At 36.6% G+C, this 13,194-nt stretch overlaps 1 protein-coding gene across 9 annotated transcripts in view; it reads left to right on the top strand.

Moving 5' to 3' along the window:
* The window catches only part of LOC103472465 (CUB and sushi domain-containing protein 3-like), a 393,820-nt gene that overhangs the window by 108,799 nt on the left and 271,827 nt on the right, over positions 1–13,194 (top strand). For all 9 annotated transcript variants that reach the window (XR_014089825.1, XM_081612755.1, XM_017307525.2 and 6 more), the window contains one exon: positions 9,800–9,912. Coding sequence is in view for 8 of the 9 variants with exons in the window: in XM_081612755.1 (XP_081468881.1) it covers positions 9,800–9,912 (113 nt within the window). In the remaining variant the exon portion in view is untranslated. The remainder of the gene's footprint in view (positions 1–9,799; positions 9,913–13,194) is intronic.

Below are 13,194 nucleotides of genomic sequence, written 5' to 3'. Positions count from 1 at the left end.
CAGAGAGAGACTGAAACAGACTAAGGGGGCAGAGGGACAGGACACTCACTACATTTATCATTTAATAGTGGGAACAAAAAACTACTTTTGACACAGTGACATGGAATTGTGTTGGGAACGCTATCAAGAAGACACAAAAGGTAAACAAAAATTGTCCAGGAATCAGAAATGCTGTTTTGGTTTTTACTACCGGCGTAAATAATGTGTCATATTCACCTTATTATGGCTGTGTATGTTATCGTTCATATATTATTGCATTAAAATGCATTCATTGTGCACTTTGTAACGTATGGACTATAATGAGACCACACTGGCTGGATAATGTTCTCTGAACACTATGTCCAAAGAAATTGGGACATTATTTGAAATGTATACAAGTGGTAATGATCCAAAATAATTACAACAGTGAAGAGTATAGTTGCAGAAAGAGCAAAGTTTATGTGTATTTACACATTTACGTTAGTGTGAGAAAGATTTTTTTTGGGGGGGGGCAAAAAAAAGTGAATCCACCGTCTAGCCTGTGTCGCAGGTTCTCTCTTCGGGCTTGAACAGACGGCGGCGATGGCCCCCTGTCAACCCCAAAGACAAACCTCCTCCTCTTCCGTCCTCCATGACACACCACAAAAGGATTTATCATCCTTGAACATCACAGCTACGCTGAAAGGGATAGCAAGTAATGGATGTTTGCGCTACTGGATGCCAATAAGTGTGACAAAGTGAGAAGCGCACAGACATGCAGCATGAAGCTGGGCGCAGACGGACAGACATACGGGCAGATACACACTGATGGCTTGCGACGAGATAAACGAAGACGACAGCTGAAGCATTTAAAAAAAAAAAATCACTCAAATCTATTCTTTTGCGGGTGCACGTGCAAGTTCGTTGGCATGCGTGCAAGCGGGCACATGCAGGGAGCTATCTGCAAGGAGGACCTGTTTAGACTGTCACTCTGGTGTCACAGATTGCCTCCGTTTAAGCATATCTGTTTGAGGGTTGATGAGCTTTACTCTGCCCTTTAGTAACTCGGCGTGTATGTGGTTTAGAGGTCACCGAGCTACAAATGTGTCCTTTCATTTATGATACAAGACACTCTGATTCAGCAAGACACTTTTAGGGCTGAACAGAATCTAAATATAGGAGCAAAGAAGGTACAGAATACTTATTTTAAACAAACATGCTTAGATCATTTGTAGTAGAGTAGAATAAAATGTTTACCCACATGAGCAGTGTTAAGTAAACGCTATCGCATGGTTGGTGTTTTAATTAGCTGACAATGGGCTATTATAAAGCCTGCTTGTGCTTTTTTATTCCACATTCAGATGCCATTTGGGTTTTTCTAAACTCATTTGTTGTGTAGTGTGGCATATGCTCCTTTAACAGGAAGTGGAAAAACTGGATAGCAGATGATTAAACAGCTATGAAAAACACAACATGACTCATCAGAAAAACTCTGCTGGAGAGAGGGATAAATAAAAATCTCTTTGAAACAGGTGAATTTCAGATGAAAATGTTTTTGCAGCAGATGACCTGCTCGGAAACGAAGTGACATTGAGGACATGCACAGCTGATACACATGGTGGCCACTAAAACTCAACAAGCACTTTTGATATCGTAAGCTGCGTAACAACAAATATTCAGTTGTTTTAATTTTCTAGTCTTTATTGCAAGCAGGAAATAGTTTCAGGATTTTATTTTTTTTTAGATTAAACCGTTTGCATAATCTGTCTTTCATTTGCAAATTGCATTGCAATTAAGACATACATAAGAACACATAAAACCTGTATTGTTCTATTGCAAACAGTTTCAAACCCTAGCCCTGTGTCAGTATCATCTTGGTAATAATAATTGAGGACAAATAAATATTCGTGCACTATTTGACCTAAAGTCTTTTGGTAAGGTGATGATTTGAGAATAGCTGAATTTAACTCTTTAAGATGCTGTTTTAGCTTCCAAGAATTGTTTAAGGAACATAATACAATTTTGCTTTGTTACCGAAAATATTTTATAGAAAGATTTTTATAGCAAAAATTTGGAATTCAAACATTTTTGTCTTTCTTCAACACCTCCCAAAAAATTAAATGAATTAAAAAAAAAACTTCCCCGACAGATGTTTTTAGTCTTGGATTGTCCTGGCCTCACAGTGGGTACATTCATTTAGTGATTTTCCTGTCACCTTCTCTGGGGTATATTAAAATTAATGTTTAGGTTGCAATGTAGCTCACAACTCTCTCTCTCTTTCTCTCGCTCTCTCCCTCATTCTCAACATGTTATTCTGATGAATGGACTGGGTCATTGAGGAAGCTGGAAGGGTGACCTGGATAGTGAATCTGCTTGTGTTTGTGCATTTCTTTGAGTTTTTTTTTTTTTTCCAGTATGACTAATTTAATGAATAGAGTTCCACTATGATCAAGGACCCTCCATACTCCCCCACCCCTCACTGCATCCCCATCCCTTCTCAAACCCAGGCATGCACATTGAGCTACACACACAGATCAGGAGGGCTAGTGAAACAGTGATTTATACGACACAGCAATGACTATTGACCACATGTACTGTAACCTGAAAAATGATTCTCTGTGTGTGTGTGTGTGTGTGCGTGTGTGTGTGTGTGTGTGTGTGTGTGTGTGTGTGTGTGTGTGTGTGTGTGTGTGTGTGTGTGTGTGTGCGTGTGCGTGTGTGTGTGCCACTCAGGGAGGTGTTGTTAATCAATCAGTCACTGGAGACCCTGAACTTTGAACACCCATGAAGGAAATAAATCTACTGGACATGAAGATGAAGTAGAGGGATAGAGGGGGAAAGGGGGTTATCGACCATTTTCTTACCACAGCATTAACTTCTAACCTCACTCTTTATGTAAATGCGAGCGCGTCATTTTAATATTACACAGAGATGTACAAGTATGTGTAAATAAGCATTACATTTTCTGAAATATTCAGAGAAATTGCAGATTAAAAGTTGCCATTTACATAGATTGCAGAACCTTTACACAAAACGTTCAGATCAGTCATCAGAAGCACAGTTAATGAACATAAATTTGATAAAAAGTACATCACCAGCAGCTAATTTGAGCAAAAAATATGTCTAAATAAAATAGCTCTACATACTTAGGATTACAGTGAATAAAGGTTGTAGTACCACAAAAAAATCAGAGTTCATTATTTGGAAAGAAAATGGCCAATAAATGATCAAAAACCGTTTATGAATGTTTTTTAATGAATCTGGACAGAACTGATACATTTCAGTCAGAACTCTTGGTTGTTTATTTTCTGCAGGCCTTATTGAATATAATAATCTCAGAAAATACCTGATAATTGCTTAGTGACTGCCTGCATTCTAAAAAAAAAAGATCTGCTCATTGAAGAAAGTTTAATCATAATACTCATAATGCCTAACTTTTTCCAGAGAGGGTGCTAAATGTAGGTTTCCACATGCCTTGTTGATGTTTTACATCTAAAAATAACCAATAAAGAAATGATTCGGAAATAAAATCCATTTGCAGGATGAAAAAAACGCACAAAACATGGGTAAAAAAAAAAATGCATCCACCACAAATGGTGTTGCAGCATAATTCTTTTGTATGATGTTTAAGGGTTTAAATCTTACTAATGCAAGCATTAAGAGTCCATGAAACCCAGAGTATGAGACAAAGGGCCAAGACGTTCATTAATAAATGGTTTTTGTTTCTCATCCTTGACCCCCTAATGTGCATAATTGCAACATTTCTCCTGTTCAAGACACTTAGTTCAAAGTCTGGGGCAGCTCGTTGTTGTACTCTGTGGAAACCCTGGTCATGACCTATTAGCTATAAATTGGATCAAATGTTTGAGGATGAAAGATCTAAAACCTGCGCGGTGGGAGGTCACCAGCAGCGGAGCTGTGAGACACCGCTGTAAGACAGATTTGTCAGATCCTCGTATGAATATTAACAGCATTTTGCATGATGAAACAATATAGAAATAAAAGAAACAGGATGATGAAGAAGAAAGTTAAACAACCACACAAAAATATTGAAACATTTCTTAGCTACATATCAGAGGTTTGGTTAAGCATAGGTTTGGTTTTCAGAACCAACAACCTGATGTGTCTCTTGAAGAAAATGTATTGATGTATTTCTTATATTGTTTTAATTGCGCAAACTATAAAACGACTGTTTCGTGGTGTTATGACAATGACGATCTGTGAAACAATCCTTATTAGTATTCATTTATTCATAACCAAAATCTTCTGGGCCTGTTGTTGAACTGTGCAGTTTTGGGTGTAAATGGGACCTATTTAAGGAAAAGAAAATTAAAATCACTTGTCATGTGGCATATGAAAATAATTATGTAATTGTTTCATACCATATTAGTCATTCCACATCTGTAGAAAACTTATTATAAAACACAAATAGGTAAGCCTAAACCTGTGTAGACGTGCCATTACTTAGGCTTCAGCCGATCATTACCTTTTTACAGCCCTATAGAAATTTGACAAACTGAAGAAATGCTTTAATGAAAAAGTAAAAACCCTTTTCTTGTACTTCATTTTATAATTTGCTTTTGAATGCAGTTTATGTCGAAAATCAACATATATGCAACATTATTTCTTTTGGAAATAGTACAACCCAATGTGCTTTTACACAACCTAAAAAAAAACTTTGAAAATCTCCAAAACTGTGTATTGACCTTTGTAAAGGCTGACTACACAGTTTCACATCAGATAATAACCTTTGTTTGCAGGTGAAAATTGGGTCTGATGTAGGAAAAGGTTGCTTAAACTATAAAGCAAAAAAAAAAAAAAAAAGACACATATTCCCAACTTGTTTTACAATCATAAAACAGCCAACCTAAATAACTTCTCTTTGTAATTTTGTGTGTTTTCCATGCTGGCTTGTTTTGCGTTTGAAGAAAACACACAGCTTATATCCTTAAAACCATACCACTTCTAGGGTTAAAATGCCATAGAAAACGAGACTATTATGATTAGTGAATTAAAAACTTTATAATCTCATAGTAAATCTAATTGAGTCTTTTTTCATCCACTCAGTAGAAAACTACTTTTACATCTGCAGAGGAATAACTGGTTGAGTAACTGTGATGTCCTTAGGCTCTTTGGATTAAAATGACCCCAAATCATAACACTTCCTCTGCTGTGCTCAAAACTTAATGAGGTGTTTCTTTTCCTCGTTACTGTTCTCAGTCCTCTCAATGCCCTACCAGCAAACCTCCTCATCACTACAAAATACACACAAATATTAACATGTTTGTTGTAGTAAAAGATCAAACGTCCACCTACCGTCCTCGTTTTCCTTTCATCTCCTCCGTACAGTGGTTAAAAACTGCAGTGTTATCTGAAGTGAAATTTATCAAATCATTTATTGTCTGTTATCCAGTGCTTGTGAATTTGACACAAATAGTTTCTTTCTCTCTCCCCTCTCTACCTGTTTTTGACATGTGGTTGATTTTTCCAGGATGTGCTCTTACATCTGGATGCTGTTATTGATTTAAGTTCATGGTCAAGTTGAGAACGTTTCCAATGGGAATAATGTTAGTCAATATAGACGCTCCACTGTGCTTTAAATGTCATAGTGCGTGTCAAAATAGGCTGTAAGGTAAACACCGTCTGAACATGTGACTAGTTAAATCAATTTTCTAGATGTTGGTAGCACCATCGGGAGTGAAATGAAGGATGAAAAGTTGGAAAAGAAGGGCGTTTGTTTTGGTCACGTAGAAAATAAATAAAATTAAAATGAGAATATTTATCTTTTTGTACATTGATTTACATTCCAACGTAAATAACCTAGAGGTTATTTACGTTCAAACCAGCTCAGATGATTAGCTCACAATTTAAGTCATTAAATTTTATTGTGTGTGTCGTTACTGGGGTCGCAGTTAATTGTTTCTGTGACTGCAGAGAAGAAGGTACAAGTATCTTCTTCTTCAAGTTCAAGGTACAAGTTCATCTTCTTGCAATTAAATGCAATTGAATATGCCATTATCATTTAAAAACTGACAAGGAAAAATAGATTATGATGGGACTTTTTTATGCATAATATGAAAATGAATAAGAAAGTTTAATGCAACCTTTTAATGCGACATCCTGAAGATGATTCTTCCCTTGCAGCCAATGAACCAATCAACGGCTGAATTCAAAATCACTCAGTCAAGCAGACCCGAAAGGAACCACAGCTCCAGGGAGCAGGGTGGAACCGGACTGTAAGTCCTAATGCAAAAACGCCGGTCCTGGGGTTGTACGCAGGCAGGGCTCGGCCCAGCAGTGCACAAGGAGCTTAAAGTACTTCAGAGTCCTCAGATTTGTTAAAGCTCTACACAAGTACAGGTCATCTACCATGTACAGCTGCTTCTGTTTCGGTTACGGCTGCTGAAGAGGACAGCAATATGTCTAACAGCATCTGAGATGATAGCTTTGATGACCAGAACTTTGAGAGCTGTTTATCTTAGTCTCTTCTACATAGTGCTTTACAATACAGTTTCAACTGTAATGTGATGAAAGGTATTAGTTAAAAACTGGTGTGGAGGCACACCTGGATCCTTACTGTATCAAAAATCCTTTAAACCATGTCTGCATAAAATATGCAAATGTCGGCAGTCACTACCCATACTGAATTAGAAAAAAATTTAAATAAGTAGCAGGAGAGTTTATGGTTTCAATAATGCCCCATCCTACACACCTCCTGTCTTTTCGGTGGGTGTAGCAACAAACGTTTTTGTAAACGCTTCATCAAGGTTTTAAGCCTTTTCTTTTCTACCAAAATGGCAGCATTAATGTTGAAAAGTATATTTTGTAGGTTAACAATGACAACAACCAGATGCAGGAATGATAAATGACGGGCTCTATCAATCATAATGCTGCTTTGTTTAATGTTTTACGTTGTATTACAATCCTGCGTGTAGCTTCCTTTGTTGTGTATGAGACGGGAAGAGCAAGGAAATCACCCCAATGATATTAACCAGTTACTTCACATACTGATGCGATTTCACGCTATACACATCAGACTCTTGTGTGCACGCACACCAACAACCACGAGTCCCTTTCCTAACCCACTTTCAATTTCTGTAAGGGAATTTTGCTTTCACTTCATAAATCTTGAAACATGTAAACCCAGAGTTAAATTGTGACACAATGAAACGAGTGGTGTGTTTGTGCGTGCTGAAGGTTTTGCATCTGCTGGAGTGAAAGTAAAGGAAATTAGATTCTGGAGAGGAAGCAGGGGGATTTGAGTTTTATTTTAATGATATTCTATCTGCTGAAGGGTAAAGAGACGGCTTTATAGAGTCACTATTATACCGCAAGTTGCAAAAACGAGCACGAGAGTGGAAGCGGAGAAAGACAAATGAAAATACAGTGATGGTCTAAAAAAAATGAAAAAAAAAGTCACCACCACTTCTCATTTCTTAAACAGTCTCGATAGATGACAAATCCTTTGGTCATGGAGAAGAAGCTAATCTCTTTCAGAGTATTATATTATTGGCATGCATCATGAAAATTTCTTAGCTTCAGCCAGCACAATTTTGCCTATTTGACAAACTTTACAAATCTGCTTAACACAATGGATCATGAATTCAGTCTTCTGCCTTCCAGTTGAAGATATGTGGCTCCACAATTAAACAAGGTTAAAAGTGGAAACATTGGTAAACATCGGTCAATTGTGAAACTAAACATAGAACATTGATCAGTTCGAAACACCGGTCAGGTCTTCTTACTGTGTGTACTTCTACATTTATTTGTGTGCGTATTGTATAGCTATACGTGTGTGAACAAAAAGAACTACGATGCAAGATATGTTTCAGTAATACTTTGATATTAAACTGTACCACAATGTAGAGAGTAAATTTTCCACCTGAGGTAAAACCTTTTATTGTGATTAGAAATAAAAATCTGCTTTGGTTGTTGTTGATTCCTTCAAATAAACTCCCATGGTGGTACTATGCCCGTATGCATTGTAACTGGTTATTTTGCCTCATGAAAACATGGCAGATGGCATTTTAGGTATGATAGATCAAAAAATGAATACTGAATTTAATAAACAAATAAATAAATCAGAGAGAAGATTATGATCCTTGATCAGAAGATAAAGTACTTGTAATGAAGAAATGCAATGCTATTTTTACTTCATGCTTCGTATAGAAGATGGATACGATTCCAAGTGTTTTCATAAACATGCAAACTTGACTGATTATTGTTCAAGACAAATGTTTGCAAATTAGAAAGCTGCTACACTTGCAATTTATGCAACAATATCTTAAGATTGGAAAAGATTGTAATGACTGGCCCTACCACCTTAAGTCTTTGCATTGCACTCAGATGTGTAATGGAGAGCCTAAAGATTGTTTGATGGAATTAAATGCAATTTAGCTATAGTGTCAAATTTCAGAAAAAAAAAAATAATTAAAGAAGCATGTTGCACCACTATTTCAAACCTAAAATGTTAAAATGTGGTTGATGGAAGAATAAATGATGAGCACAATAGGGAGAGAAGTAACACAATGCCAGTATTTGCTCAGTTGGCGTAAAAGGGAGGGGAAAAAAAGAGAAAATGTAACAAATGTAGAAAATGAAATGAAAGAAAGAATGGCAGCTTTGGGGGAAATACAGAAAATGTTGCAGTGGCAGCACAAGGGGTTTGGCTCTTTTCCAGACGTGAAAAAAGATCCAGCTCTCCTCTCCTCCTTCATGTTTCCTCCTCAATTAGCTGTCTCTTAGCTGAAGGCCCACCTGGGCAGTTATGCGGCATTTATTTGAGGATAAACTGAGACATGTTGCTGAGCTGAGTGATTTCATGTGGCCTTTCCTTCTTTCTTTTTTTCCTCCCCTTATTTCTTGTTTACTCATCTGCAGAGAGGTTTTAGTATAAAAAGATCAATCGGTTGTACACTTGCTTTTTATCAAATTGAAAGACCTAACTGAACCCATTCCTCATTATATTAAGTTATTTGAAAATACAGTATGTACAGTGCTTTTTTTTGTAGCGAACAGCTCCTGAAAAACAGATTTCCTAATTGTTTCCTCAATGTTTTTTGAAAGAGTTTAAGAAGAAAATAAGGTTGACTAAGTCCTATCTAACATGAAGACGTTTTGCCTTTTAGTACGATCTTGAGGCAAGGAAACAATGTTATGCTACGACCTATGAAGGTCTTAGCACAAAATTTAAAATAAGATATTTTCAGTGTTCATTTGTTTCATCGATAACTTAAAAAAAAGAAGCGAGAAAACTTTGTGAGACACACTTGCAGCTAATGAAAACCCATACCTCAGAAAATTAGAATATAAGTTCACTACAAAAAAAAAATACCGACAACAAAAACAATCATACTAAAATGATGGAAAACTGCAGAGTGCATCATCCATGCTTCACTTTAGCTCAGGCCAAGTTCCTGGTGAATCTAGCACCAAGCTGCCATGCTCAGTGAAGCAGGTATTGGTCATTTTGAATCTGTGGGAACATGCCAAGACGTGCTGGAAAACAAAGTCCAAATCTCCATCAAACTTGTAAGCAGAAGGAAAAGCTGATGGACTTCACGTAGCTTGGATTATTTGCGTCCCTTTTCCCAGACTCTGGGATGTTGGGCACCAAATGAAATGGAAATGTTACTTTCATCTGAAAACATTGGCGATTTTGAACTGAATAACTGAACTAGTCAAGTTTTGTTGGAATGAACATTCCTTAATAAGCTATAGAAAATATTATGTAAACCTTTCAGGAAGATGCAAGACACCCAGTTTCATATTTTTATTTTTATTTATTTATTTTTTTGGTAATGCATAATTTCAATCACATCGCTCTGTTTTCTTCTTTCAGGTTAACAGGCTTCCAGGCTCCTCCCCCTGTCACCAGCACAGGGAATGTTTTCTCCTTGAGGCTGACCAGCGACTTTGCTGTTTCTGCTCATGGCTTCAAACTCAACTATGAAGGTCAGAACGTGTCTGTTTTTGTATAAATGTTTGTATTTCTTGTTTGCAAACTGAGTTGTTTTGGAAAAAAAAAAAAAAACTTCAGATATTCCTAAATTATGCTCAGAAGAGATCATTTTAAGTATTTTTGGTGTGAGAACAAAAGATGTAGATTTGGAAAATAAAGCTCCAAATATTCCGAAATGGATAATGGCTGAAGCTGCATGTTTTACTCGGCCTCGGTATGTGAAACGCCTCACTTAACCGTTTTAAAGCAGAAGGTCAGATTTCATGTTTTGGTTTTGATGCTTTCTCGGGAACTCGGTTACTATTCCGTTCGGGTCTGTCAGGGAAGATGAACTTGAGATGAAAAAGTGAACTGTTAAGTTGCTCAAGGAGAAGGAGAAGTGCCAGGTCTTGAACTCAATCCACTTTTTTTAACTACTGTCCACTCAGCACAAGACACGATTCAAGTGCATCCTTTTTCAGCAGCTGGAGGCACTCTGACTTTCTGAATCAAGCAACAGGGTTACAACAGATCAGTATCTGATGCCGTAGTGATTTAAAATCAGCATCATGACTAAAACTGTTTTACATCAGTGATAAAAAAAAAAAAATGCTTACCGAGTTTAAGTGATAGAATAATTAAAACATGTCATGAAAGGTCGTCGGTTTGCTGTTAGTCATGGAGAAAAAGCAACGTGTGCCAATCTCAGGAGATCTTTAATATCACTGTTTTCCTTTTAAGGGATTCATGTAAATATCACAGTGAACTATTCACACATGAAAGAAAACAGATGATTGCTCAAAATGATGGTTAAAATTAGACCTTGAGCCAGCAGTTTTAGATCTGAGTTGTAGATTAGAACATCTTTGATGTCCTCACTGGGGCAATTAGTTTGAGTGAATGAAATAGGAGGGGGGAGCATTAAATTGTTTTATCAAAGACAAAAATATAACTGTGTGCAAATTTGAAAGGAATGACGCAATTACAGTGTTTATACGTATTCATCATAAGCTGTTGCATTCTAAACAATTGCAAAATATAAAGAAGGAAACTATCTTAAACATAAAACAACCGTCCACCAACTGAAATCCAGCATAATTCATGACAGATATTAAAAAGTCAAAGATTAGCATTCTTCCATTTTCCAGCTCAGTTCTCAAAAGTTTAACTACATAGATTTAAATATAATTTAAAAAAAAGGTTTCTTTAACTTAACTCACTAAGTGAAACTAATTATCTGGATAAATTATACACATACTCTTGCCTCTGAGCCTTTATTTCCAATTATTTTTGATTTTCAACTAATTAAAACACAACATCTAAGGTAAGAATATTATAAGACATTTTTAAAACAGAAATTTGCGTTTTACAAAAAAATAAGTTGGGTACCTGCCTAAATGTTGTTTTTTATATACTTTTAATCTAACAAACAAACCTCGTTGTAACGCGTTTTTAAATTTAATAGAACTGTACAATAGGGTAGGAAAATGGCCTTAGAATCATCATATTTTAAATCTACCCCAAACATGTGGACTGTGAAAGAAAGAAAAGAAAAAACCCAATTATCATTTTTACTCTGGGAAACTATTTCTTAGTTTACTGATCCAAACTAAAAAAAAACCTTACCTTGTTGGTAAGGTAAAAATAATGAACAAAGCTTTTGCAATAAACTGCGACATATACATGTTCTAAACGAGTTTTCCCATAAAGATTATCAGAAAGTTTTTACAAAGTGAAATTGTGAATGTCTAAGCCTGCATTCAAATTGTAATATGATTAAAATATTAACTGAATGAAACATCTTTGCTTTCAAATCTTGATATTCAGTAAGGACAAGGCCGTCTTTTACTGTGTTTTAATGCATAAAACCTAAAATAAAGGATGATGCTTTTCCTCTCACTGTGTTGTATAGGTGAAACCAATTAGTATTTTGAAGTGACATTGACAACAGCCTATGTTCTGTGACTAAAATACAACAGGGATGGAATAAATCTCATGTTCTGTTCATGTAAAATAGGGCTGGCTTTGAAATTTCAGATTTAATCTACAACACTAAATGGGCATTTTATATTCTACTGGCATCTCATGGCCACAAAAACACGTCAATGCATTTCCTAACCGTTATTTCAACAAACAGCATTGAAAAGACGTTAAACCAGAAGTTACATATTCAAAGCCACCTTAAATCAAGCATTAACTTCATTCTAAATCAACATTACTACTGCTATCACTTTGTTTCTCCGAAAGTTTTCAATATTTCAACGGATAGTACATCATTCCCGCACATTTTTTATATTTTTCAACGTGATGCTACCAAACTCCTTTAAGAGTCTTTCTGCCTCCCATCATGGGTCACTGTGCCCGTCTTTGAGAGAGAGGTGGAGAACTGATGGGTAATCATTGGATTGCTCTGGGTCTGTTGCACTGCGTAATCACGCCGCCGCTGATTGCAGAGCGCCTGTGTTTGAATCTACACAAATGCTTCGTCTGAGTTCATATCTTCATGGGTGTCTGGATATTACAAGTTGAAGCAGTTGTCCCAGATTTACTGACTGGCACAAATTTCCACCAAGACACTTGGCACATGATTGCTCTGTGCACTTTCTGTGTATCTATGTCTGTGTGTAGATGTGACACAGAGGGAGTTAGCTGTCAGTGAGAAGATCCAGGGGACTTATCTAAGGAGCCCCTGCTGTTGGTACATGCAGCCTTTTGACTCCGACTCAGTGTGCCGCAGTACAGTGACAGACACTGTGAAAGAGACGAAGAGCACAATTGCCATTTGTAAAAAAATGAAACATTACTTACACTGGTGTTATGAGAGACTTCAGCCAGTCATCTTGGTGCAGTGTAAAACATGTTAAACGCTGGCTTTAAATCTGAATGGAAAAAGCATGCATTGCCAGTCCTTGGTTTAAATGTTTTTAAAAAAAAAGTCTAGGTTTTTGATGCAGGCAATACAAAATAAAGATAGTGCTGGGGGTTTTTTTTTGTTTTTTTTGGGGGGGGGGGGGTTTTGAGGGTGCAGTAGGGGATGAGATTGGTGAAATGTAGTGTGCCCCCTCCCAAACCTGTTGCTGCAAGATGTCAGTGAATCTTCCTTTTAAAAGGAAAGGTTTAATATAACCCTAAATTCTTTTTGTGTGTACCCCATTTAAAAACAGAGTTTTCCTTTGAAATGACGTACATGAACCAGATTGACTTCAGCCATCAATATTTTTTTGTATTGTAACAAAGCCTGGCAACAATCTATAAGAATAAGAATGTGTGATGGTGAGATAAGTAGTTAACAGCAC

Source organism: Poecilia reticulata, chromosome 11, assembly GCF_904066995.2.
Source record: "Poecilia reticulata chromosome 11, P_reticulata-male-v2, whole genome shotgun sequence".
NCBI classification, from domain to species: Eukaryota; Metazoa; Chordata; class Actinopteri; order Cyprinodontiformes; family Poeciliidae; genus Poecilia; species Poecilia reticulata.
The sequence above is the reverse complement of the archived record's forward strand: the minus strand, read 5'-3'. Positions and strand labels throughout refer to the sequence as shown.